Genomic DNA, 27,801 nt, shown 5'->3' on the forward strand with positions numbered 1-27,801 from the left:
GTAACATTCTAGAGCTCAGATTGTGATGTCATAATGCCTCATTCCACCAATGCCTAAGCTCCGTCCTCATCTGCACAAGCCTCAAACACTTTAAAATCCTAAGTAGCAACATTCTAGAGCTCAGATTGTGATGTCATAATGCCTCATTCCACCAATGCCTAAGCTCCGTCCTCACCTGCACAAGCCTCAAACGCTTTAAAATCACAAGTATCCGAGGCTTGTGTGGTTAAGGCAGAGCTTGCAGCAATGGGGCAGAATTCACAGGGATGTTGAGATCCCGCAGGGACAGGGACAGATTTGTTCCCACGTCATTTTTTCTATACATAGATTCCAAATAGATTCTATACATAGATTCCCCATTTTTTGGGGGTGCCCAGATGTGGACATCATTTGTAAACTTTAGCCCTATAAACTGATTTTTAACTCTGCTATAGTTATTGGTTTTTTATAACTTTATACTGTCTTAGGAAAGAAAGTGTTTGTAGTCACCAGTACCTGTAATGGAAGAAAATGTGTTGCCCGGCAAACATAAGTGCCATTTCTTATTTGCAAATCTGCCAAGTGTCTAAGCAATAATGTCTGAAAATAAACTCAGTCAATCAAACTAAGCGACCGATATCAGAGACACTGAGACGAGAGGATCAATACATGGACATGTAAATAGGAAGGATCAGCCCTGGACTTTGCCAATCTTTCAAAGTTATATTATAACTAGTCTTTAAGCCCGTTAAATTAACGGGTGCTAGAATATATGTTTGTCTGTCTTTCTTTATTTCTGTCTCTCTCTACCGCTGTCTTTCTTTCTTTCTGTCTCTCTCCCTGCCCCTGTCTCTTTTTTCTTTCCTTTCTGTCTCCCTCCCTCCCACTATCTGTCTTTCTTTCTCTCCCCACTTCTTTCCAACGTCTGCTCCCCTTGTCCCTCAGACTTCCATTCAGCGGCTGTCCCTCCTCTCCCCCACACTTCCATTCAGTGTCTATCTCCCTCTCTCACCCCTTTTATCTACTGTTCACCCTCTTGTTTTTCCCCTTCCATTCACTGCCCTCTCTTCTCTTTCCATCCAGTGTCTGCCTTCTGTCTCTCTCTGTTCCATATGGCATCTCCTCCTTCCCCCTTCCTTTTCACTTGGTGTGGCATACCTTCCTCCTTCCCTGCATGCCCTGCCATGTCTTCTTCCCTCTAAGCCATTCTCTCCCCCTCTGCTCCCTTTCCTCCTTGAACTTCATCGGGCAGCAGCAGCATTCATAATTCATTGCTGTTGCCAGGCTTCAGGTCTTCCTCTCTGGCCAGTCCTGTCTTCATGAAAACAGGAAGTAGGCAGGACCCGCCAGAGAGTAAGGCCTGAAGTCGGCAACAGCAGCGAATTTTAAATGCTGCTGCTGCCCGAAGAAGCCAGGCCTTAACAACACAGCTCCCTCCAGCGTTGGCAGCCGCGAGAGCGAGGTAGGGATACCGCTGGACTACCAGGTTTAAAAAAAAACAAACAAAAAAAACTTACCAACGATGGCGGCGGTGGTGGTGGTGGGGGGGCGGTTTGAAAAGCCATCGGCTGTGAAGTACGCCACCTGCATACTTCATGGCCGACGGCTTTTCCGGACTTTAAAAAGTTAGTGACGATGGCGGCAGTGCTGGGGAGGGTTTTAAAAGGTGCCGCGGCTCCTCTGTCGATCCCCGCCTGACATGTAAGTCCGAGGTAGGGTGAGAGGAGCCGACACGGAGAGCAGGAAGTCCAGCGCTAGCGGTGAGTGGTAGGTACTGGAAACTTAAGTAAGGCTGGGGACTCGCACATGCGCACTCCTGCAAAGCCACGGACCTACATATCACGGAACAGGGATTACAGAAGCACGCAGTTGAGTTACGCATGCGCGGCTAGCCTTTTATTATTTTAGATTTTACATCATTTTTTAAAGAGTGCTTGCCCGTGAATATCTGTTGTGCTAGACGTCACAGAAAACGCTCGGTTTTTCCTCACCTGCTCGGTGGCTTTGGGGAAAAAGTTGTGAAACAGCTATTTTTATGCTTAGCATGGGATTTGTCTGGCTCTGAAAATAATTTGAAAGCTGACATCTGGATGAGGTAGTCCTGGACTGAAGGATTTGGGCTCCCTCAAGCATGGAAGTGTGTGATGACCTGATTAAAGAGAGATGTATAATCCATCCGAGTGTGAAACATTCATCGTAGAACTCATTCTCATGCTTCAGACTTGTCTATTTCATTTATAAGATGGTCTCATCAGCTGTGAAGCATCAGTGCCCCCCCCGAATGTATATAAAGATACAGTTAATAATAATAATAATCAGTGCAGCATATTTCCTCCCCTCTCACCCATCCCCTTGTGCAGGATCTTTTTATTCCTCCCTCCCATCCCCCTATGCAGCAGAATCCCACTAACCTTCCCACTGTGAGAATGACATACCTCTGTGCCAGGGCCTCCAAAAACAGCAGCGATGGCAGCGGTCTGAATGGGCTGCTTCATGGCCTTCCCTCTGCTGCATCACTGATGATGTCATCAGTGACACGGCAGAGGGAAGGCCCCGGCGGGGAAGGCCACGAAGCAGCTCGTTCAGAGCGCTGCCACCGCTGCTACTTTAGGAAGCCTCGAAGCGGTGGTATGTTAGGTCTCACCAGGGTGGGGGTTGTGAATTGACAAGTCTGATTGTCAGGGATGGAGTCAGGGGGGGGCTTCAGGGGTCAATCTTAACTAGGGCTTATTTTTGGGGTAGGGCTTATATTAGGAGCATCTTTAAAAATCATGCTAGGGCTTATTTTCGGGGAAGCACAGTACTATTTATTATTTCTATAGCACTATCAGATGCCTGCACGTAACAGATGTGTCCCTGATTGAAAGAGCTTACAATCTACTTAAATGTGGAGGGGCATTTTTGAAAGGAAGTCCAAGTCAGACTAGAGACATCCAGCTCATAACATCCAAAACAGACATCCACCTTGCATGTAACGTATTTTCCAGCAGGAAATATAAAACCAACGAGAGCAGAGATCGAAGAGATGTGTCAACTGGGACTTTATTGCAAACAATCAACTGACTCAACAAGGCAAGTGTTTCGGCACCTAAGTGCCTTCTTCAGGAGTCAAACTGTTGATATTTTATGTTGTTTTGATACTTCATACGATGGTTTGCAAATCCTAAACACCGCAGTGTTCAAGCGTTCACAGATTTGGCATTGATTCAGTCAAGCAGAATATCTAACTGTTGTGGTCAAGGCATGTACTAGGGTCACCGCTTCCTTCTTCTCCCCTGCGGGGAGTCTCGCGAGAATTCACGGGAGCCATTCATGAAGCTGCGCAGTGCTAAGCAGCAGCGCGGGAAGCGTGTTCCTGCTCGGTACAGCTGAACTGGCAGAACTTGCAGCAGCGACCAGCTACGCAGCGGGGCAGGAGCAAAGAAAGCATGCTCCTGCCCCGCTACACTTCTGTACCACCAGGGATTTCAGGTACGCAGGTCTTACGGAAGGCGCGGCAGCATGCAGGATATCGGCAGAGAGGAGGTACAATGGACAGGGCAGGGTACAGAGCCAGTGAGGGAAGAGGGACAGGGTGGAGAGACTGGTAGGACAGGGAAGGAAGGGGGCTGGGTGCAGAGACTGATAGGGAGGAGGAAGGGAGGGGGAACTGAGTGCAGATCCTGGCAGGGCAGGACACTTGAATATTAAGCTGCCCAACTTATATTCGAATCAACCATTTTTCCTCCTCTTTGAGGGGAAAAATGTGTTTTTTTACTTATATTAAAGTATATGACTAATATGAACTCACAATGCTTTTTGAACGTATGAGGAAGGGATATTTGACCAGATTTAGCTGTATGAATTTTTACTGACACTAGTCACATCTGAGAAGTCCTTAAAAAGAGCATTTAAGTTGGTATAGTAGGATATACACTATAACTGACAAATTTTACCTGAAACTGTATATCTTAAATAATAAAATGCTAGGGGTAGGGTAGGGAGGAGGACTTTGAGGCAGGCGGCTGTCGGCGGAAAGCAGCCGAATGCAGGAAGCGGAGCGGCCAGATAAACAATAAAACAACCAACCGAGCGAGCCGGGCCGCTGAGAAAGCGCAGGAGGCCTGGCCCGGGCTGCGGACGAGGACGGAGCTGGGGCGGTGAGCCTTCCCTGCGGATGTCCGCTCAGACAAATAGCTTTCCAGGGGCTACGTTTCGCTCCCTCTGCCACAACTTCCTGTTTCTGGCAGGGCGGGACGCGGCACATGGAAAGAAGTTGCGGCGGAGAACGGGACGTTGAGCGCTGTTTCCATAAAGAGCACCTACTGCCCCCCCCCTCTCTGGAACGAATCGAGAAATGGAGCCGGGCCACCCTCCGCGACAGACCAGAGGAGTCCGAGTCCTTTGCCGCTCACCCCCCTTCCCTTCCCGCAGACCCGACTACCTTGGCGATTCAAGCAGTGTGTGCAGCAGTCTTCATACGCTGCTTCGGGCCCTTCTACTGCCCTGATTTGCTCTGCCATGTCTCTGATGATGTCATTAGGGACGTACCAGAGTAAATCAGAGCAGTAGAAGGACCCGAAGCAGCGTGTGAAGACTGCTGCACATGGTGCTTGAATCACTGGGTAGGTAATCGACTCCGCGGGAAGGGAAGGAAAGGGGGGGGCGGCAAGGACTCTGGTGAGAACGTCAGACACCGGCCCTGTACTAACTCCCGTGGACAGGGGGAGCAGGAACAGGTGCTGATGGACAGGGGGGAGAAATGAAGGGAGGCCTATTGCTGGACAGAGGGAGCAGGAAGAGGTGATGATGGACAGGGGGAAAAAAAGGAAGGGAGGCTTATTGCTGGACAGGGGAAACAGGAAGAGGTGCTGATGGACAGGGAGGTGGGAAAAATGAAGGGAGGCCTACTGCTGTACAGAGGGAGCAGGAAGAGGTGCTGATGGATGGGGGGGAAATGAAGGGAGGCCTACTGCTGGACAGGGGGAGCAGGAAGAGGTGCTGATGGACAGGGGGGGAAATGAAAGGAGGCCTACTGCTGGACAGAGGGAGCAGGAAGAGGTGATGATGGACAGGGGGGAAAAGGAAGGGAGGCCTATTGTTGGACAGGGGGAGCAGGAACAGGTGCTGATGGACAGGGGGGGAAATGAAGGGAGGCCTATTGCTGGACAGAGGGAGCAGGAAGAGGTGATGATGGACAGGGGGGAAAAAAAGGAAGGGAGGCTTATTGCTGGACAGGGGAAACAGGAAGAGGTACTGATGGACAGGGAGGGGGGAAAAATGAAGGGAGGCCTACTGCTGTACAGAGGGAGCAGGAAGAGGTGCTGATGGATGGGGGGAAATGAAGGGAGGCCTACTGCTGGACAGGGGGAGCAGGAAGAGGTGCTGATGGACAGGGGGGAAATGAAAGGAGGCCTACTGCTGGACAAAGGGAGCAGGAAGAGGTGATGATGGACAGGGGGGAAAAGGAAGGGAGGCCTACTGCTGGACAGGGGGAGCAGGAAGAGGTGCTGATGGACAGGGGGGAGGTAAAACAAAGGGAGAAGGGCTGCTGCTGGATAAGGGAGCAATGAAAGGGTGGTGGTGGACACAGGGGAGGTAAAAAGAAGGGAGAATGGACAGGAAAAAGCGGCTAAGGAGACAGAGAGAGAAAGAAATAAAGACAGACACACACTTATATTCTAGCACCCGTTAATGTAACGGGCTATAAAGCTAGTTATGTATATTGGTTTTAGAACCCTAGTTTGTGTCAAGTTAGGGAGCGTGTGGCACAGTGGTTAAAGCTACAGCCTCAGCACTCTGGGGTTGTGGGTTCAAACCCACGCTGCTCCTTGTGAGCCTGGGCAAGTCACTTAATCCCCCCATTGCCCCAGATACATTAGACCAGGGGTGCCCACACTTTTTGGGCTTGCAAGCTACTTTTAAAATGACCAAGTCAAAATGATCTACCAACAATAAAATTTTAAAAAAACACAAAGCACACTGTACACAGAGAAAATGTTAATTATCATTTATATTCCAGGGTTTTTTCAAAGAGGTTAAGGCAGATGACTCTGCAATGTCACCTCAGTAACAACTATACAAAAATAGACAAATACTCCCCCTCCCTTTTTACTAAACCACGATAGCTGCGCTGAATGCCCTTCGCTGCTCTTGGTGCTCATAGGCTCCCTGCACTAAAAACCGCTATTGCGGTTTAGTAAAAGGGGACCATAGTGCAAAATATAGACAGCAGATATAAATTCTCAAAACGGACACATTTTGATCGCTAAATTGGAAAATAAAATCATTTTTCCTACCTTTGTTGTCTGATGATTTCATGAGTCTCTGGTTGCACTTTATTCTTCTGACTGTGCAACCAATATTTCTTCCCTTCTTTTATCCTGCTGTATGCTTCCAGACCTCATTCCCTCTGCCATCTTTTTCTTCCTCTCTCCCTGCCCCCTCCCTTTTCTTTCTTTCTGTCTTTCTCTCTCCATGCCCCCTTTCTTTTTGTCTTCCTTTACCCCTTCTTTCTTTCTTTTTCCCTTCTTTCTTTCTGTCTCCCTGTCTCTTTCTTTCTGTCTTTCTCTCTCCATGCCTCCTTTCTTTTTGTCTTCCTTTCCCCCTTCTTTCTTTTTCCTTTCTGTCTCCCTGCTCCCCCTTCTTTCTGTCTCCCTGCCTGCTCCCAAGCCACTGCCACCATCATCAGGGAACAGGCCTCCAAACCACCGCCGCCATCGGGGAACAGGCCTCCAAACCACCGCCACCCCAAGCTCTCCCTGCTTCCCTACACAGAAGCATCAGGCCGAACAGATTTCCTCTCCCCGACATCATTTCTGAAGTTGGAGAGGAAGTTCTGGGCCAGCCAGGCAGCGATTGGCTGGCTCGGAACTTCCTCTCCGACTTCAGAAATGATGTCGGGGAGAGGAAATCTGGTCGGCCGGACACTTCTGTGTAGGGAAGCAAGTAGAATGCGAAGGCAGCGCGATCGATTCGCGTTGCCTTTGCGATCTACCAGTCGATCGCGATCGACCTTTTGGGCACCCCTGCATTAGATAGATTGGGAGGCCGCTGGGACAGACAGCGAAACCATTCTGAGCTTCCTTGGGAGAACGGTATAGAAAATTGAATAAATAAACTATGGTACTTTGTAACCTGTTATCTATATATTATGTATGTTAGCCTGCAACCCATTCTGAGCTTTTTGGGGAGGACAGAATAGAAATCGAAATAAATATACTTGTGTTTGTGTGTGGAGTGATCCCACTCCAATAATTTTTCTGACCTTCAACTGGTATTGAATACGGGCCAGTAGGTATTTTTCAGTTTCTGGAGGGCTCACAATAAAGGAAGAAAAAAAAAGTTAACGTGGGATTTGAACCTGTGTCCCCTAGGCAATTCCGGTCCTCGAGAGCCGGAGCCAGGTCAGGTTTTCAGGATATCCACTATGAATATGTATGAGATGGATTTGCATACACTGCCCCCTTGAGATGCAAATCTATCTCATGGCATATTTATTGTGGATATCCTGAAAACCTGACCTGGCTCCGGCTCTCGAGGACCGGAATTGCCTACCCCTGCCCTAGGCTACTCCTAAGACTAGCTTCCTACTTTAAGAATATCCATAATCCATGAAGCTGTCATAGAGCCTGGTATCCCCTTTTAGTTTCACTTTCAGGGGAGAGCAGCCACTGAGAGATTAAGGCGGTGCCATGCCGTAATGCGGTGTGCCCCGGGAGATTCCAGGTGTACCACCAGATGCCAGGGAGGAAGAGAGGCGCCGGTGTCGGTGGAACTGCCTAAAGGACATGCCTCTCCTCCTTCCTGGCAACTCTCCTCCTCGCCGCGCTTTTTCTTTTTAAGCCCCCCTGCCCCTCCCCCACCAGCATCTCAGTGCCCCCATCTGGAGGGCCTCCACGCAGGCGTGGATGTCAACATGATGATGTCATGCACGTACGTGACTTCATCGCACTAACGTCCACATGCTTCCGGGTGCTCTCGAGCCGCACCCCCAATTTAGTGTGCCACTGGCTAGAAAATTTTGCGAAACAATGCCTTAATGCCTCCCGTGGTCAGCTACTCAATCGGAGCACCTTTTTGTACTTCTGCTGTGACTGAAACAGGTTTAATTCAGGACATCCTTTATAGACACGGTCATTTCTTGCCATTCACTTATCACTGTCGGACATCCTAATTTTGAGGCCTCCCTAGTCCCAACCAAAACACGCTAATGACATGCCCCCCTTGCTGTCTGGATGTATTGCAGTACTGGGTGTCCCTTTTCTGCCTTTTCAAAATGGGGATCTGGGCGTCTGTTTGGGTATTTTCAGACATCCACATGCTTCGAAAATAAGATTCTTGGTTTCATAAATCTATGGGGTTCCTTAATCTTGAGATTTTTTTTAAAATCACGTCATGGCGCCCAACAGGTGAGCAACGAGGGCACGAAGCGAAGCTCAGTCTGACTCGATGCAACTTAGTAAATACATCATATCACACGAGACTGTTTGAGAGAGAACTCATGCTTTAATAAACACTTAAATCACAAAGCAAGAAGGCCAAGTGCCTTAGCAATTTCAATAAAAATATGAAATTCTTTTTACATGGTAAATTTCATAATATAAAAAAGTTTAATGCTGTCTGGAGACACAAAGAATTTAATTTACAAAAAAAGGTCCATGTCGGCCAAACATGGCTGAACACACTGCGTACAAGGAAAATTCTAAAGAGCTACTGAATGATACAAAATGTTTTTCAGGCGATCACAGCCTTCATTACAGTAACTGACGATTGTAGTCCTTTGGAAAGAACTCTTCTTTAAATTTTATGCACAACTGAGACAGATGCAATTTTTTTTTTTAATAGAAAAAGGGTCCCCGTTCACAAAACACGCGTGCAGCATTTCTTGACCCCCCCCCCAAGACTAAATCCACATAAGTGAGATCCGTTAAACAACACAAACAAACCAAAAATCCCCTCCCCTCCCCCCCAATCCTTTGCAAGTGATTTTCCCCGTCTGAACAGATGTGAATTTTATGAAACACCATATCAAGGGAAAAATCATGAATATTCCAGTTTAAAATAAACCAGCCCAGTATTCCTCGTGGCACTTCATTCCGATTCTAGAATTAAGATGCAGAATTCTAATGAGCGGCTAAATTTGGTAACAATGCCACAACATTTCACCGAGGGGCAAAGATACAATAATTCTTATGTGCCGCGTTCCAGCTGTCGGCATCACAGCTATGGCCTCCATCAACACAAACTTTCCTGTGCATTTCTCATTTTCCTTAAAATGCTTTGATTCCTACAAGAAATGTTTCCAAGGTTTAAATTAATTTGAACACGATAACCACTGTAATTACATATATTTTTAGTTTTAATTTACTTGTGGAGCTGGTTAGTGCTATAATAAGTTAATACCACATTTCGCTAAACTTTTAGCAATATATTTGATAATATTTCACCTTTTTTTTTTTTTTTTTTGCTTTCATTATCCATCGCTATGAATCCCTGGCAACAGAAGCAGCCATTGTATGCTCTATGTCAATCTGATACTTTCTCTCGCATGACAGATGTGTCCCACGCTTTAATTTGCAAAGCAGCTTTTGGTTCCCTGGGACTGTTATTACAAAAAGAAAATAAAATTAAGGTTTTACGGTTATGTGCATGACCTTTTTTTTGAGAATCTGGCCCAAAGTCTGACTGTAACTGACACAGTCATTTGCTAAATGCCCGTCAAAACAGTTTTCTTCACTAGAAACTCGGTACCAAGTGCATCCTTTATACTGTTCAGTGCGGCTGGCTTTTTGCTCAGCCATTGTTTTTCAGTTAACATCTTGGTTAAGTACTTGGATCAAGGCAGGCCGGGCAGAAAGCAAATATTTACCATTTATAGAAATGCAAACTGATTCATCTGTATAAAAACACACTTCAGCACTTCGAAGAAGGGAAAAATCGTCCGGGAGACAGGAACTTGTAACCATTGCCAGACGGCAGTCTTAATGGGCGCAATGTCCCTGAAGTACCGCTGGAAGATGTTAACTGAGCCGATGTTACTATATTGGTACTTTCCGGGCACTTATGCCCATTTGAAGGGTTCTTTTGTGTGGCACCAATTTGCTGCTGTATGGGCAAGTCTTTCAGCTCAAGCTGGTCCACATCGTCCTCCTTTTTACTGTGGCGCGGAGATAAATTTAGCAAACTCAGCACATCTCGCTTAGAAGTCATTGTTCCAGGAGCTCCACGCAATATTTTCACTGGACCCGAAGAGTGTGGAGCGGTGTTAGTCCAAAACATTTTCAAATTATGAATGGCTTTTACTTTTTCATCGATGGCCGCCATTTTTAACTTGTCAATATCCGGGGCATCGGCCGGGCTGGAACGAGCAGAGCCAGTGGAGGAGTACGAGAGGGCTGGAGAGGGAGTACTTCCTGCTGGAGATTGATGCCCTGAGTTTGGCGATATATTAAGAGGTGATTTGGAAATATGACCACTGTATGGAGAAGTAGGATACTTCAACTTGAAATGAGGCGAATCAGAACTTGGAGAAGGTTGACTGCTGTGACCTGACCCTTCTTTGTTAGACGTCTCCGATATTGTAGGACTGTTATATCCTGAGCTCACTTTCTGAAGAGATGAGCACCTTGTTGGAGGCTTTGGTTTAACGGTAACTGGAGAGGGAAGACCTTTCTGCTGTGGTCTACTGAAAGCACTAGTTTCTGAGGATCTGAACATTGAAGCACTGTTTGGAGTCAAAGAGCCATCACTTGAATTACCACGTTTGATTATTTGACTTCCACTTCTTTGAAGACGTTCGACCGCAATAAGATGAGTTTGAGTCTCCTCTAAAATTTTTTGAGCTAGCTCTTTGGGGTCAAGCTTTGGATTATTGTCTTCTTGCGATTTCACCGTACTGTCTGTCTCGGTGCTAGATTGGTCAGATTCTCCTGTATCCGAACTTGTAAGTTTTCCAACCTTTTGGAAAGGTGAATTTGGACTGGGAATAAGGGTCATTTTAACTGGAGAATTTGGTGTGCTTATACTGCCTTTAGAGCTTACAGAGACTTTAATTCCTGCACACACATCTCCCTTGGACTGTTTGTGATCGGGCGAAAACGTCACACTTATATTTTCTGGATAGTTGGTCAGTGGTTCATTGCTAATAATAGAAAAACCCTCATATTCTTCCTGCTCTTCTTTGTTAGCCGACACATGAGCTTGTGGGGAAGATCGGCTCCGTGGTACCGAAGGCCTATGGGGATAAATATTCTTAGGTCTTTCATAATCCTGTCGTCCCCTTTGGCCTCCTTCGGACACATTCTCAGATTTTGATACAAAACTCATCGATGAAGCAATCGAGCTCAAGCTATAAACAGAAATAGCATCGGAAGCCATGCTGTCAGGGCAAGTGGGAGAAAACGGAGGGTTCTGGTACCCCATGGGCACTGGGTTTGAAATAGACTGAGCAGAAGCCAAGGACTCCAGAGATGATGAGCTGTCGAGGCTAAGGCGTTTGGGAAGTTCAGTAGCATCTATGAAAGAAGAAGAAAACAAGGCAACTGTTAATAAAACTTTGATTTTTCTGTACCGTGTGTTTTTCATTTTCAGCATGCTGACATGTGAGCATAAGCGACTCTTAATCATCATGACAGGGGTTGCCATACAAAATTCACAAAAACACCCTCCAAAACACAGGGCTACGCATCAGAATTATAGCAAAAAAAGGAGAAAAGACCTCAGTGTCCAATAGGGGCTCTAAAAAAGCTTCCCACATAGACGAGCTGGTTTCAGACAGAGTTTGAGACCAGCAGACACATCCTCGGTCAAAAAAACTCCTCAAAGCTCTCTTAGCAAATTCAGAGTCTCACAAATCTATTTTTTAAAGTATTTTCATTAGTATTTTCATTAAAGTTACTTATCTGAACAAATTGCTGTTTGAACGTAGAGCTTTGAGGAGTTTTTTTTGACCGAGGATGTGTCTGTTGGCCTCAAACTCTGTCTGAAACCAGCTCGTCTATGTGGGAAGCTTTTTTAGAGCCCCTATTGGACACTGAGGTCTTTTCTCCTTTTTTTGGCTATAATTCTGATGCGTAGCCCTGTGTTTTGGAGGGTGTTTTTGTGAATTTTGGATTTTTTGGACATCTTTTCTTGTGTATTTGGATTTTTAGGGGTTGCCATACAACATATTACGAAAAATTGGAATCATTTAAATGATATCTTTTGGTGGAATTCTTTATGTCACATTTACAAAATGGAACGTATTCTAGCCATACAGCAGGGGCATTTAAAGAAATTTAAGACAGTTTGGGGACCATTAGAAAAATACTGTAATGATTAATACTATTTTTCTTCTTCTATGTTGATTGTACACATCCTGGGGGAGGGAAGGGGAGGGTGGGATACTTAAGGTCTTTGAATGAGGAAATGATGGTAGGGGAGGGAGGGTAATTGTTTTGAAGGAATATTGTAAGAGTTTTAAGTGATGTTATATGAAATTGATTGTATATTGTATATTGTGTCACACTTATTGAAAGTTTTAAAATGAATAAAGATAAATAAAATAATAATAAAAAAAAATAAGCGACCGTCTCTTAGATTTTGATCATGATACATATAATACTATTCCAACTCTTAAGTTCTGAGTCGGGGCGCACTGAATCAGGATAAACGTACACGACTGAGAAGTGGCCCAACCTGCCAGTGGAAAATAGATCGAGACCAAAAGGCTTGAACATAAGAACACCAGAGGTCCATCTTGCCCAGCGGTCCGCTCCCGCGGCGGTCCATCAGGCCTAATTGCCTGAACAGTGTCCCTGACTAATTTTGTAACTGTCTCTAATCCTCTCCCTATAACCTACCTCTACTCCTATCTGTACCCCTCAATCCCTTTGTCTTCCAGGTACCTATCCAAACCTTCTTTGAAGCCCTGTAGCGTGCTCCTGCTTATCACATCCTCCGGTAGCGCGTTCCATGTATCCACCACCCTCTGGGTGAAAAAGAACTTCCTGGCGTTTGTTCTAAACCTTCCCCCTTTCAATTTCTCTGAGTGCCCCCTTGTACTTGTGGTTCCCCTTAATTGGAAAAATCTGTCTCTGTCTACTCTTTCTATGCCCTTCATGATCTTGAAGGTTTCTATCATGTCTCCTCTAAGTCTCCGCTTTTCCAGGGAGAAAAGCCCCAGCTTTTTCAGTCTGTCAGTATATGAGAGGTCCTCCATACCCTTTATTGTCCTCCATACCCTTGGCTTGTTTATGATCTGCAAGAGGTGTTTAGTCTACAAACTCGTCATGAGCTCGGTTATTTTGCTATTTGCATTCATGGGGTCTTTTCATCTGTTCAGTCTGTTCTTAAAAAATTTTCTGTATAAACAGATCTTTGAAGTGAATTCACTACTAAGAAGTCAAAAAAAAAAAAAGAAGCACGTACGCAGTTGGCAGTGATGTCGACCTCAGTTACCTAGATACTTAAAAAAAATATTTCTGGGGGGGGTTGCACAGATAATTCTGGACTTCTGCATCATTTTTCTTGTTTTTATCTCATTTTGTAATAGTGCACTGATAATTTTGCAAGATAGCACACAGTATCCAGCCAGTGGCGTAGTAAGAGTGAGGAGTGAGCGGCGCACAGGGCGGTGATGCCCTTCTCCCCGCCCTCTTCCTGCCACCCCCTGCTGCGCGCGCCTCCTTCCCCATCCCTTTATAACTTCGGCGTGAGCAGCCACCAACGTACTGCCCGTGCCAGCTTCGGCGTTCTCTCTGATGGTGCGGGTCCCGAAGCCGATGAGGGCGGCTAGTTGGTGACTGCCCGCGTCAAAGTTTAAAAGCCTCAAACCCTTTAAAATCCTAAGTAGCAACATTCTAGAGCTCAGACTGTGATGTCATAATGTCTCATTCCACCAATGCCTAAGCTCTGTCCTCATCTGCACCAGCCTCAAACACTTTACAATCATAAGTGTTCAAGGCTTGTGTAGTTAAGGCAGAGCTTCCAGGAATGGGGCAGGGACCAGGACAGTAACAAAACTCACGGGGACAGGATGGGGAAATTGAGTTCCTGTGAAATCATGACCTAAATGAAGTTATGTGCGCTATTACAGGATACAAAGGCACACATTCCTGGCAAACAGCAGCAGTAAAGTACTTTATGGCCTTCAAATTTGGGAGATGATTGCAATTATGGTGATTAGAGGGTGACCAAAACTGGGGTTTTCGGAGTCAACTGAAACCAAATCTGTGGCTGAAATTTGCCGCTGGGTTTTAGCTGAAACTGAAGCCGATATCATCTGTCTCCCCCAGCAGACAAAAAAGTCCCCCTGTGCCACCCAGCCCTCTGACCACAAACTCCGCCCTCTCACCTCCCACAGTCCCTGCCAAGGCCTCAGTGGGCTCAATGGCTTCTTCAGGGCAGGTGTGATCCCTGATCATTCCTGCAGCAACAAGAGTCTGTGGAGAGTTGATGTTCCAGATGTGGACTTTATTGTAAGTTCATCTTGATAATCCACATAAAAACATCTTGGACCCAATCCACTGGGAACTTTGTACCCTACATGGTCTGTGTTTCGACAATAGAGTCTTCATCAGGGGTCCCTGTTGCTCCTAAGACAAGAACTTGTGAATTATTAATCAGTCCTAATGAATAGATTCCGCAGTTACTCTGCGTGAGTAAGACACTATTGTTGAAACACGGACCGTGTTGGGTCCAAAGTTCCCAGTGGATTGGGTCCTAGGGTTTTTATGTGGATTATCAAGTTGAACTTATAATAAAGTCTCCACAGAGTCTTTTGTTGTTGTTGGACTTCTATTCTGTGGAGTCATCAGGATCAATTCTTTGTTGAGCATGCCATCTCCACAGTCAAAACGTGTGATTGCTGCAGGAAGTCATGATAGTCATTTTGAGATTGGAACCGGAATGGGCAGGAGCGACTGAGGATCACTCCTGCCCCAAAGAGGCCACTAGACCACCAGGGCTTATAGGAAGACCCGAGGATAGGGTTGCCAGATTTTCCAAAAGGAGGACATGTTCATGGAAATCCAGACGTCTGGTAAACCTACCTGAGGAGGAGTTTCAGTGGTGGGAGGATAGTGGGTAAGGGGATAACGAAATTTTGGTTTATCTGAAAATGCACAAGAATTCCTGTCCAAATCTGAAGCATGCCCGAACCTGGATTTCAGGCCACTTTCAGCATCAAAGCTGAAACTGAAACTCAGTCGGCCTCTAATGTTGACCTTACCAAAGAGTGCTAAGAGAGCCTGAAGCGCATAGTGCATTGTCCTCCTATTGGCCTGTTTGCCTGTCTTCAGGATCACCTCCTCCTGGCCAACTTCACACAAGTCAAAACCTAAAATACACAGAAGACGAGAAAAATAGTTTTCCTGATGTATTATGGAGCATAGTTGAAATATTGTTGGTTTAATCTTCTAATACTTTTCACCAAATACCGTGCATTCATTCATTAAAAAAAAAAAAGAGCAGATACAAATTAACTTTAAATCAAATTGTCTACTCTAGGCCTTCAAAAAAAGTAATCTAAATTTAGAACTCAGATTCTTTAGTTTAGGTTCACTGTAGCAGGTGATCAATCGGTTCTGAATTAGCGAATGACACAGGGACATATTTTCCGCGGGTTCTCTCTATCCCAGTCCCGTCCCTGCGAGCTCTGTCCCTGTCTCCACCCCATTCCTGCAAGCTCCGTCCTCATCTGCACAAGCCTCAAACACTTTAAAATCGTAAGTGTTTGAGGCTTGTGTGGTTGAGGCAGAGCTTACAAGAATGAGACAGGGACAGAACTTGGGATGGGTTACAGTGGTGTAGCAAGGGGGGGGCGCGAGGGGGACAGTCCACCCTGGGTGCCATGATGGTGGGGGTGCCGACACCCCTCCTCCTCTCCGCCCCTTCCCATTCCTCCCCTCCACAGGAGGCCCCCTTTCTCTTCCCCCACACCTCTAGTTGAGGTTGTTGTTCGCGGTGGTCAACAACGTGCTCTTTGCGACCCCATCGGCTCTACCACTGATGTCACTTCCAGGTGTTGTGCATAGGACTTTAACTCAGAGGGCGAGCCGATGGGGTCATGAGGAATGCGTTGCTAACTGCCACAAGCAACAACTTCAGTTAGAGGCATGGGGAAGGGAAGGGGGTTGCATGCAGCAGGCAGGATCAGGGAAGGAGTGGGGGGGATGCGCACAGCAGGCGGGATCGGGAAAGGAGCAGTGGGGGGACGCGCACAGCAGGCGGGATCGGGAAAGGAGCGGGGGGAGACGTGCACAGCAGGCGAGATCGGGAAAGGAGCGGGGTGATGTGCACAGCAGGCGGGATCGGGAAAGGAGCAGGGGGGATGCGTACAGCAAGAGGGATCGGGAAAGGAGCAGGGGGTACGCGCACAGCAGGCGGGATTGGGAAAGGAGCGGGGGGGACGCGCACAGAAGGCAGGATCAGGGAAGGAGCGGGGGAGGGGACATGAACATCAGGCAGGAGCAGGGAAGGAGCAGGGGAGGGGACATGCACAGCAGGCCGGATCGGGAAAGGAGCGGGGGGGATGCGCACAGCAGGCAGGATCAGGGAAGGAGCGGGGGGACGCGCACAGCAGGCGGGATCGGGAAAGGAGCGGAGGGGGGGTGCCACCATCTCAGGCACCTCTCACCCTCACTACGCCACCGATGGGACAGGGATATTGAGATCCCACAGGGACAAATTTGTCCCTGGCTCACTCTCTATTCTGAATATGTTGATTTTACCAACTCACATATGCAGTAGATACATTGTATACGTAATTGTGGCAAATACTCTGTTATGCAATAATATTAATTAATATGTATTCGAAAACCGTACAGTGGAACCTTGGTCTACGAACATAATTCGTTCCAGAAGCATGTTCACAAACCAAATTACTCGTATATCAAAGCGAGTTTCCCCATAAGAAGTAAGGGAAACTCGCTTGATTGGTTCCACCTCCTCCTCCTCCTCCCACCCACCGTGGCCACCGGCGCTGCTCCACCCCCCCACACCCCTGAGGCCATTGGTGCACTTCTACATCTCCCCCTCCCGTGAACCGGCATTGACCCCCCCCGCTCGCAAACGCCACTCCCCTCCCCCGGTGAACCGGCATCTGCGCGTGCTCAAGGCCTTCTGGCTCCCGCCTCTCTCTGAGAGAATGAGATTCTCAGAGAGAACGAGAGCCAGAAGGCCTTGACCATGCGCAGATGCTCAAGGCCCAGTCCGGCAAGCAGCACGATCTTCGGGAATCGGCACATGCGTGCCGGCGCCAGATGGGGGTAAGGCTTCACTTTAGGTGGGCGGGCGTTCGTGAGGGGGGGGGCGATGCCAGTTAGCGGGGGAGGGGGGTCGGTGTTTGGGGGAGGGGGGGCGATGCCTGTTCATGGGCGGGGGGACTCGCAAATTGAGTTAACGCTCGGTTTGCGAGTCATGATTTGCGAAAATGTTTTGCTCGTCTTGCAAAACACTCGCAAATTGCGTTACTCACAAACCAAGGTTTGACTGTATTTACCAACAAAGTATTGTAGCTGTTAGTTTTCATGATACAATTGCCTGTTTTAAAGGGTTTGGAGAAACTGGGGCTCTTTTCCCTGAAGAAGCGGAGACTTAGAGGGGATATGACTGAGACATAAGAATTTGCCTCCGCCGGGTCAGACCAGAGGTCCATCCCGCCCAGCGGTCCGCTCCCACGGTGGCCCTCCAGGTCTATCACCTGTGCTGTGGTCCCTGATTATTCCTATAACCTACCTCAACTCCTATCTGTACCCCTCGATCCCCTTATTGTCTAGGAACCTATCCAAACCTTCTTTGAAGCCCTGTAATGTGCTCTGTCCTATCACGGCCTCCGGAAGCGCGTTCCACGTGTCCACCACCCTCTGGGTAAAAAAGAACTTCCTAGCGTTTGTTTTAAACCTGCCCCCTTTTAATTTCTCCGAGTGCCCCCTTGTACTTTTGGTTCCCCACAGTCTGAAGAATCTGTCCCTGTCTACCTTTTCTATGCCCTTCAGGATTTTGAAGGTTTCTATCATGTCTCCTCTAAGTCTCCGCTTTTCCAGGGAGAATAGCCCCAGCTTTTTCAACCTGTCTGCATATGAGAAGTTTTCCATACCCTATAAGATCATGAAGGGCATAGAGAAAGTGGAGAGGGACAGATTCTTCAAACCTTCGAAAACTACAAGAACGAGAGAGCATTCGGAAAAGTTGAAAGGGGACAGATTCAAAACCAATGCTAGGAAGTTTTTCTTCACCCAAAGGATGGTGGTGGACACCGGGAATGTGCTTCCAGAGGGTGTGATAGGACAGAGTACGGTATTGGGGTTCAAGAAGGGATTGGACAATTTTCTGAAGGAAAAGGGAATAGAAGGGTATAGATAGAGGATTACTATACAGGTCCTGGATCTGTTGGGCCGCCGCGTGAGCCGACTGCTGGGCACGATGGACCTCTGGTCTGATCCAGCAGAGGTACTGCTTATGTTCTTAAGAGATTTTGGATTTTGTTCATGCCTTTTTCAGTGGAAGCTCGAGACAAGTTCCATTCAGGCACAGCAGATTCTAAGGGACGATTTCACCCGAATTGCAATACAAAGTGACATGGGTTAAATGGCCTCTTTCTCTATTTTTTTAAAATTTATGGCCACGTGCTAATTGTTCCACCACCTATTTTGAAGATGGTTAAGGGCTCATGCGCTAATCGTACGCTTATTGGTTGGCGCATGGCAATGCAGCTATGCTGACTGATTAATGCAGAACGTGCCAGCTCTCCGCCCCCTGACCCACCCCCAGTGCTACTATTTGGGTTTTTGCCAGGTACTTGTGTCCTGGATTTTCCACCGTGAAGACAAGATACTGGGCTAGATGGACCATTGGACTCGAAGCTGTTTCTACCAATCTATTACAAATGAAACATTTAGTTACTAGTCTTTAGGGCCGTTACATTAACGGGTGCTAGAATAGATGTGTGTGTCTGTCTTTCTTTCTCTCTCTCTCCTTGGCTGCTGTCTGTCTTTCTTTCTGTCTCTCTCTTTCCTCGGCTGTCCACCACCACCCCTTACCTGCTCCCCCTGTCCAGCATCCGGCTTCCTGGTCCGTTCGCGTCTGCCCTCCTCTTCAAAGCAGCCTGCTGAGGATCGCGGCCGGCTGCAGCGAACCTCGCAGGCCGCTCTGCACGTCGGTAGCACGTTCCCTCTGACGTGATCCCGTGCGTCGGAGGGAACATGCTACCAAGGTGCAGAGCGGCCTGCGAGGTTCGCTACAGCCGGCCGCGAACCTCAGCAAGCTGCTTTGAAGAGCAGCAGCGGTGGCGGCAGCGGTTGGTGAGTGAGGGCGGGAGGGGGGAGTCGCCAGCGTGTTCCCTGCCTCAGTGCTCGAAAATGGAATTCGGCACGGAGGGACACAGCATGCTGTCAGGGAACACGCCGTCCTAAGTGAGCATGCGCGTTTGGGATTTTTTTTTATAGAGGATGTTTATTCTGGTATAAAATGTTCACAACACTGCTAGCATGAAAAATGGAATTTTAAGGGAAAACACTTTGAAACGGCAGGGGGTGAAGACAAATGATCCATTTACTCGACTATGGTGATACAAGAGGGGGGAGAAGGGAACCGAACTGGTCTATTTTTGACTCTGCCTGTGTTTGCATATGCATTTCTCTAGTTATGGACGGCCCCGTTTGTGCTAGAGGAGGTTACCATGGTAACTAGCACTGCAGATGCACTAAATAATCAGACGCGGTTACTTGAGAACTGTCTCCGGTGGAAGAACATCTCAGACAATCGTGCTATTAGAATCTGGATATCTACTTTGATGCTGAATACAAACTATAGGGCCCTTTTATGAGGCGGCAGTAGAAAAATGGCCTAGTAAACCTTGACGCGGGTAATTTGCAGAACAAACTCTCTCTCCACTCCCAGACATATGCCCTGCGTCAAAAAAATAAATCTAACACTGCGATATGCCAGGTTTTTTTTCTGCAGTAAGCGAGTGTTGGTAAACAAAAGAGGATATTATTTCATTTGACTCAGCTGATTATTAATATTCAGGGCCAGCAGAAGGGGCTATGGCGCCCTAAGCCAACTTTTGTGTCGGTGCCCCCTGTGACCCCGCAGTCTGGTATCTTTCGCCTCACCTCCCCCCACCAGTGATCCAGTATCTCCCCTCCCCCCTCTCTCAAATCTCCCCCTCCTGCTGGAACCAGGGCACTGATGATCAAGGGTGTTTAAATCCCAGTACGGCATCTATTCCTCTAGAAGCTTGAAGGTCAACCAGACTGGTGTTTCCTGAATGGCTGCCGTCTGTTCTCATGAGACTTACGAGAACGGACGGCAACCATTCAGGAAGCCCTGCCCTGCGTCGCTGGCTGCGAGATTGGAGGAAGCAGCCCCTCCAGCAAGGGAGGATAGTAACAAGCAAGGATTTTAAAAAGGTACGGGGGAGGGGGGAAACTTAGTGTCGATGTTCATAGATAGGCTGCCCATTTACGTAAGCTGCCCCCAATACATAGGTTTGTATAATTAATATATAAGCTGTGGCCTATCGTTGGAGAAATATGGTATATATTTTTTAAATTGCCCCCCCCCCACAGGTGAACCTTAAACATCCACAAACACTGAACTGTGAAATGGGGTGGGGGAAGGAAGTTCATAAAGAAATTGGGGGGGGAGAGAAGAAATTTTATTCATACCTAAAGCTGCTAGAAATTCATGACATCCCGGTAAGCGCCAGAGCTGTACGCTGATCGACACCTGGATCGGTGTGGAGGCGAAATCATGTTCCTTTTCTCCGGCCTGGAGCTGTACCAGCACTTGATGCAGCTGAAGACAAATGGATATATTTTCCGTCAGTCACTGAAACTGGGCTTTTCTTTACTTAGCACTCAAAATGTTATTCCGAAATGTAAGTCATTTAGAGCTTTTCCCTATGTCAACTCATCCATTCTCTCTCAGCCCTTTTGAACACTAAGCAAAAGCTAGAGCCAGATATATCTTTTTTCCTATATGATCAAAAACAAACACTTACTCCACTTTTTTTAGGGTGTGCAGTGGAAGCAACAAACAAAGTGAAATATTCATGGGAGAAGCAATATGGTTTGCATCAGGCCCATGGATTAACTGCATTAACTAAATTGATTAAAGTGTTCATTTTTATAAAATTCACTTCTCCCTCCATATTCGCTGTGATAGGGGATTAACAGACTCGCAAATACAGAAAAAACGCAAATAACTTTTTTCATATGTTATTCGCTGTTTTCTATTAAAAACCATCGTGAATATGGTGAAACCGCAAATAACATGGTGGGAGACCCGGCCTGTTCCTGAAGGAGAGGCAAAGCACGGTGAAGAAAGTGCCGGGAATCAGCGATTTTCTCTGTAAACGCTTGGAATCAGCAATTTCTCTATGCAAGCTGATATAATTTGGGGGGGGAGGAGCCAGCAAGCTAAAAACCATGAATAATAGAAACCGCGAATGCTGAAACCACAAATACGGAGGGAGAAGTGTAATTTTAATAAAATTTTAATCATGAGTTTAACTAGGTTGCTGTTCCAAGCTATTCTCTCCCTTCCCTTCTGGCATCACTGCACTTGTCTGGGTTGCAGACAGTGTCTGCAACACAAGCAGGCTTTCTCCACCGGGACCGAAAGCCTTCCTGTAGCTGCGTCCTGCCTCCTCTTATGAAGAAGGGCTCTCAGAGCCTGAGGAGGAAGCCTGCTTGCATTGCAGATGCTGTCTGCAAATCCAGGCCAGTTACTCACGATTAAAATGTTTAATCATCCAGCAGACCTAGTCTGCGTGTTTCTTGAAAAAGTATTACAATTCGCTCAAGTTACCTCACTCATCCTTCTAGGACTGGGTCAGCATTACACCCAAGATGCTACCGGAAATGATAACGCACTGATAAAGCTTTAGGAATGAGAGCTGCTGAACAATTAAATGCACCAAAGCTGAACAATTAAATGCACCAAAGCTGAACAATTAAATGCACCAAAGCAACGCAGATGCATCAGCTTTTTTCAAGGCAATTTCAGGCCACTGGCAGAAAATTAGGAACTAGAAGGGACTATAAGTATCATCCATCAAGTAAACGATGACATCTAGCTTCAACAGTCCCACAATCTGTAGTCTCTCAGCGAATAAACAACTACTGTTCAATGCAAAACTGAAGCCATATACAGTAAAACCTTGGATTGCAAGTAACTTGGTATGCAAGTGTTTTGCAAGACAAGCAAAACATTTTATTAAATTTAACTTGATATACAAGCAAGGTCTTGCAATACAAGTACAGTACTCCCCCGATATTCGCGGGGGTTCCGTTCCAGGAACCCCCGTGAATGCTGAAAAACCACGAATAAGTTTTTTTAGCGGGGGAGATAGGAGAAGGCAGCCAGAGCGCCAGCGAGTGGAGGAAATCGCTCGCGGTATACTCCGCCCACCTCTTCCTGCACTAAAGTCAGGTCTCACCAATCAGAAGCTGCTTGGACACGCAGCTCCTGATTGGTGAGGCCCGACTTTAGTGCAGGAAGAGGCAGGCGGAGCATACCGCAAGTGATTTTCTTCACTCGCCGGCACTCCGGCTGCTCTCTCCTGCCGCTGCGGCTGCCCTCTCCTGCCCGGTCATTCGTGGTCGGAAAATCCGTGAATGACCGGGACTGCGAACAGCGAATGACCGGGGCAACACTGTACATACAGTATACACCCATCACATCATCACAACTGAGCCGATGGCTTTTCTCTCTCCGACGCTGCTGGAGTGTTGTGACTCTTCTAAACAAGCGAGGTCTTGCAATATGAGTACATACAGTATTTTGTATTAAAGTTTTGGGGTTGTGGAGTTTCCATTATTTCTTATGGGGGAAATTCAAGTGTTTTGGATTACAAGCATGTTTTCGTAACGAATTATGCTTGCAAACCAAGGTTTTACTCTATTTTATCTAAGGAAACATCCAGCTCACTTAGGTTCAGATATTAATGGCTAAACAGTTTCAAAACCAGTGCTTTCTGCTTCTGCGTAGGGACTGAAAACAGAGACCGTGGTTGTTGGGTTTTTTTTTTTTTGGGGGGGGGTTTAGAACGTGATCTGCTTTTTAGTTCAGTACTTACCATTCCAACCATATTTTTAACAGCCTTCAGGCGGCAGATTATAACAGAAAAAGAAGGAGAAAGAGAAAAGAGGCTTTAGACACAAGCAACGCATGTTATTTGGCTTAAAATTCTTGTTCATTCAACATTAGTAAGCTCGGCAGGGTTATACCAGGGCAGGGCCCCACCATATGAGGGCATCAGTGTGCACTGAAAGGCAGAGATTAGCAGCCGCATGCACAATCATTCAGATGTATAGCATGAATGACAAAAGATGGGTGAAATCGAACGTGCCATTCTCCTGAACAGTAACCCAAAAAACCAATGATTCTAAACGACCATCTTGTCCCCATCTGCATTTTGCCCCTTAAGCTGTATTGCAGAAAAGCATTAGCATCATATCTATGCTAACTGAATGTGTGCTTATTAGATGTTTCATTGGTATTATGCTGTCTGAATGTTCTTCCATGCTGTCTTTATTGATACTGTTTGTACTGTACTTACATTTATTTATTTGGTTCATTTTATGTCCCGTCCTCCCCGACAACATCAGAACAGGATACAGGTAAACATTAGAGAATGACATGGGGACAAATTTTTCCTCGTCCCCACGGGAACTCATTTTCCCGCCCCTACGCATTGTTTTCCTGTCCCTTTCCCATTCCTTTAAGCTCCATCCTCATCTGCACAAGCCTCGAACACTTTAAAATCATAAGTAGCAACATTCTAGAGCTCAGATTGTGATGTCATAATGCCTCATTCCACCAATGCCTAAGCTCCGTCCTCATCTGCACAAGCCTCGAACACTTTAAAATCATAAGTAGCAACATTCTAGAGCTCAGATTGTGATGTCATAATGCCTCATTCCACCAATGCCTAAGCTCCGTCCTCATCTGCACAAGCCTCGAACACTTTAAAATCATCAGTAGCAACATTCTAGAGCTCAGATTGTGATGTCATAATGCCTCATTCCACCAATGCCTAAGCTCCGCCTCATCTGCACAATCCTCAATCACTTTAGAATCATAAGTAGCAACATTCTAGAGCTCAGATTGTGATGTCATAATGTCTCATTCCACCAATGCCTAAGCTCCGTCCTCATCTGCACAAGCCTCGAACACTTTAAAATCATAAGTAGCAACATTCTAGAGCTCAGATTGTGATGTCATAATGCCTCATTCCACCAATGCCTAAGCTCCGTCCTCATCTGCACAAGCCTCGAACACTTTAAAATCATCAGTAGCAACATTCTAGAGCTCAGATTGTGATGTCATAATGCCTCATTCCACCAATGCCTAAGCTCCGCCTCATCTGCACAATCCTCAATCACTTTAGAATCATAAGTAGCAACATTCTAGAGCTCAGATTGTGATGTCATAATGCCTCATTCCACCAATGCCTAAGCTCCGTCCTCATCTGCACAAGCCTCGAACACTTTCAAATCCTAAGTAGCAACATTCTAGAGCTCAGATTGTGATGTCATAATACCTCATTCCAAAAATGCCTAAGGTCTGTCCTCATCTGCACAAGCCTCGAACACTTTAAAATCCTAAGTAGCAACATTCTAGAGCTCAGATTGTGATGTCATAATGCCTCATTCCACCAATGCCTAAGCTCCATCGTCATCTGCACAAGCCTCAAACACTTTAAAACCATAAGTAGTAACATTCTAGAGCTCAGATTGTGATGTCATAATGCCTCATTCCACCAATGCCTAAGCTCCATCGTCATCTGCACAAGCCTCAAACACTTTAAAACCATAAGTAGCAACATTCTAGAGCTCAGATTGTGATGTCATAATGCCTCATTCCACCAATGCCTAAACTCTGTCCTCATCTGCACAAGCCTCAAACACTTTAAAGACATAAGTAGCAACATCTAGAGTTTAGATTGTGATGTCATAATGCCTCATTCCACCAATGCCTAAGCTCCGTCCTCATCTGTAATTGTAAGTCTTCAGGCAGCCACTGCGCAGTGTTAGTGAGCAGGCCTTTCCAGGAAGTACACATCTCCCTCCGAATCCACAGTTTCAGTATCCACGGATTTGGTTATTCGTGACTTTTTTAGAAAAAAACTATTCATTTTTTGGCTACTTTTAAGCCGTTCAAGCCTCCCCGGAACCTTATCTGGTGGTCTAGTGGTGAAGCGTGGCAGGAGCGAGACTACAACGGGAACTCACGGCATCCATTCTGATGATGTCTCTGCACAGGGCAGGAGCATAGGAAGATTGCTTGTGCCCCGCTTCACCGCTAGACCACCAGGTGAGGTTCCGGGGACTCAGGAGGGAGGCAGGGGTGGGTCAGAGCCGGCCGAGAAGTTATTTGTGATTTTTCACACTTCACGGTCCAGCTCTGCACCTAACCCCCGCGTAGAATGAAGTACCCCGGGGCAGGTTTGCCCATTGACGCGGCAGCTGCTTGAAGATTTAAAATTAGAACACCAATCTTTGGGGGGGACCATGGCCTCTGTGGCTTCCCTCGTTACGACATCTATGAGAGAAAATATCTGTATAGTTTTTGCCAGGTTCCTAAACACATTCTCTAAAATCTGGAGCTCCTTCCAAGTAGGTATCACCAATTCCAGCATCCTTAATTTATCTGGTTTGTATTGCTGCAAGCTGAGAATCCTTGTAGGCATGAACCTTTTTCTTTCTCTACAATAGAGAGTTGCGCATGGACAGAAATCCCACCCATCCCCGCCCGTCCCCGCCAGGATCCTCTCCGTCCCCACCTGTCCCCGCCAGGATCCTCTCCGTCCCCACCTGTCCCCGTCAGGATCCTCTCCGTCCCCACCCGTCCCCGCCAGGATCCTCTCCGTCCCCACCCATCCCCTTCAGGATCCTCTCCGTCCCCACCCGTCCCCGTCAGGATCCTCTCCGTCCCCACCTGTCCCCGCCAGGATCCTCTCCGTCCCACCCATCCCTTTCAGGATCCTCTCCATCCCCACCCTTCCGCGCCAGGATTCTCTCCGCCCCCACCCGTTCCCGTCAGGATCCTCTCCGTCCCCACCCATTCCCTTCAGTATCCTCTCCGTCCCCACCCGTCCCCGCCAGGATCCTCTCCGTCCCCACCCTTCCCCGCCAGGATCCTCTCCATCCCCACCCGTCCCCATAAAAAGCAGCAATTACTTCTGACAGGATCATCAATTCCACAGTTTCTTTTGTGTTTGCGCTGCTGTTTTCCTTGTGGAATCTCTTTCGTGGAACCCTTTTTTTTGTTTTCTGTTCAGGTAATTAACTTATAAACCCCCTCTTTTACTAAGGCTGACGTATCCATTATATTATATGGACGAACCCTGCTTCCAAAGCCTTCCATCCCCGTGGGAGTCCCGTTGGCTAGAGGGAGGTCCCCGTGGGAGTCCCGTGGGCCAGAGGGGGGTCCCCGAGGGAGTCCCGTGGGTTAGGGGGGATTTCCCGCGGGACTCCCACGGGAACTGCAGGATTCCCATGATCCCTGTTCCCGTGCAGACCTCTACTCTACATACGGGCCCCCCCACCAATTAATGTCTCTAATTACAGAGTGACCTGACTGAACCCGGATGTTGCTATCTGCCCGCTTTACAGTGAACATTTTTTCTCATATTAACAAAAAAAACCACCACGCTGGCAGCATTTCACGCCTTTGTTAGCAGCGTCGGCCACAGAGGAAAGCAAAATTCAATTGAAAGAGAAACAAAATTCATTTCACACCCTTAGTGGGGTGGACTTCCCAGAGCTGGGCTTTGTCTGGCGGCGAGTTTAAGGTTTACTTCCTGCAGTCCTTGGAGAACTGTTGCAAGAGGGATCAGCGGAATATACATTTTGAAAGTAAAATAAACACACCAAGTGCTCCTTTTACGAAGGTGCGCTAGCGTTTTTAGCGCACGCTAGCCGAAAAACTACCGCCTGCTTAAAAGGAGGCGGTAGCGGCTAGCGCACGCTAAAACCGCTAGCGCTCCTTCGTAAAAGGAGCCCTAAATTAGCAGAATCATGGTTAATGCTGTATGTTTTGTGTGTATAAATAGAAGATTTCAGGACCCTCCACTATTAATCTGCGCGAGCATGAAATTCACTCGAGCAAAAAAGAAAATAATAGCTAACTTGCACTAAATCGATCGTAATAATGCAGTTTTCTCTGTTATTGCAGCCAGCAGGGTAGATCTGCAAACTAAGACAAATTCCCCTGCTACCATCCTAATCTATAATAATAAAATGCTAGCCGTCCATGCGCACTCTCGCCGCGTGTTCCCGGAGATCTGATCTGTCGCGCTGTGCCCATGGCGAGAGTGCACATGCGCGCTTAATACATCACCACACAACAGGCAGAACATGGCGAAAGAGACAGCCAGGACCGAAGGAGCCAACGGCAGAAATCTCAGCTCGGGGAGCCACAGCTCAGCCTCTTCAGACCCCGCCGCTCCTCCTCTTCGGGCAGCAGGCTCCTCTCACGCACCCAGCGCCGCCGCTCGGAGGCCGCCGGGACAGAGCCGCGGCGCCGATCACCTCCACAAGCTCGCTCCGCTCCTCCGGTCTCCCCAGGCTCTTTTTTCCCGGACGCGGCCGAAGTTCGCCGCTAGCCAGGTCAGATTTTGAGCCCTCCTGCCTCTGCCCATAATTTGTTTCGGTTCTGAGTCCCGCGGACCGACCGGCCAATAGAAGAGCCGTAAAATGCTGAGAGAGCCAATCAAAAATAAAGACGGAGGTCAAGGGCCGTTCGCGGACCGGCCAATCGGAACGCAGAGACGGCGACTGCGGCGCAGTTCGGGGGGTTTTCTCGGTTTGGGCAGGGCCGAGCGCGGGAGGCCGGTAGGTGGACGGTAGA

The 27,801-nt window shown here is 47.4% G+C and overlaps 1 protein-coding gene across 5 annotated transcripts in view; it reads right to left on the reverse strand.

The window, feature by feature from the left end:
- Positions 1-9,364: 9,364 nt before the first annotated feature.
- TTC28 (tetratricopeptide repeat domain 28) overlaps positions 9,365-27,801 on the reverse strand; it is a 1,476,681-nt gene continuing 1,458,244 nt past the window's right edge. For all 5 annotated transcript variants that reach the window (XM_033956276.1, XM_033956279.1, XM_033956281.1 and 2 more), the window contains 4 exons: positions 23,024-23,047; positions 20,610-20,739; positions 15,170-15,277; positions 9,365-11,474 (listed from right to left, as the gene is read on the reverse strand). In XM_033956276.1, the coding sequence (XP_033812167.1) occupies positions 9,874-11,474; positions 15,170-15,277; positions 20,610-20,739; positions 23,024-23,047 (1,863 nt within the window). In that variant the 3' untranslated portion in view covers positions 9,365-9,873. The remainder of the gene's footprint in view (positions 11,475-15,169; positions 15,278-20,609; positions 20,740-23,023; positions 23,048-27,801) is intronic.

This window comes from Geotrypetes seraphini, chromosome 8, assembly GCF_902459505.1.
Source record: "Geotrypetes seraphini chromosome 8, aGeoSer1.1, whole genome shotgun sequence".
NCBI classification, from domain to species: Eukaryota; Metazoa; Chordata; class Amphibia; order Gymnophiona; family Dermophiidae; genus Geotrypetes; species Geotrypetes seraphini.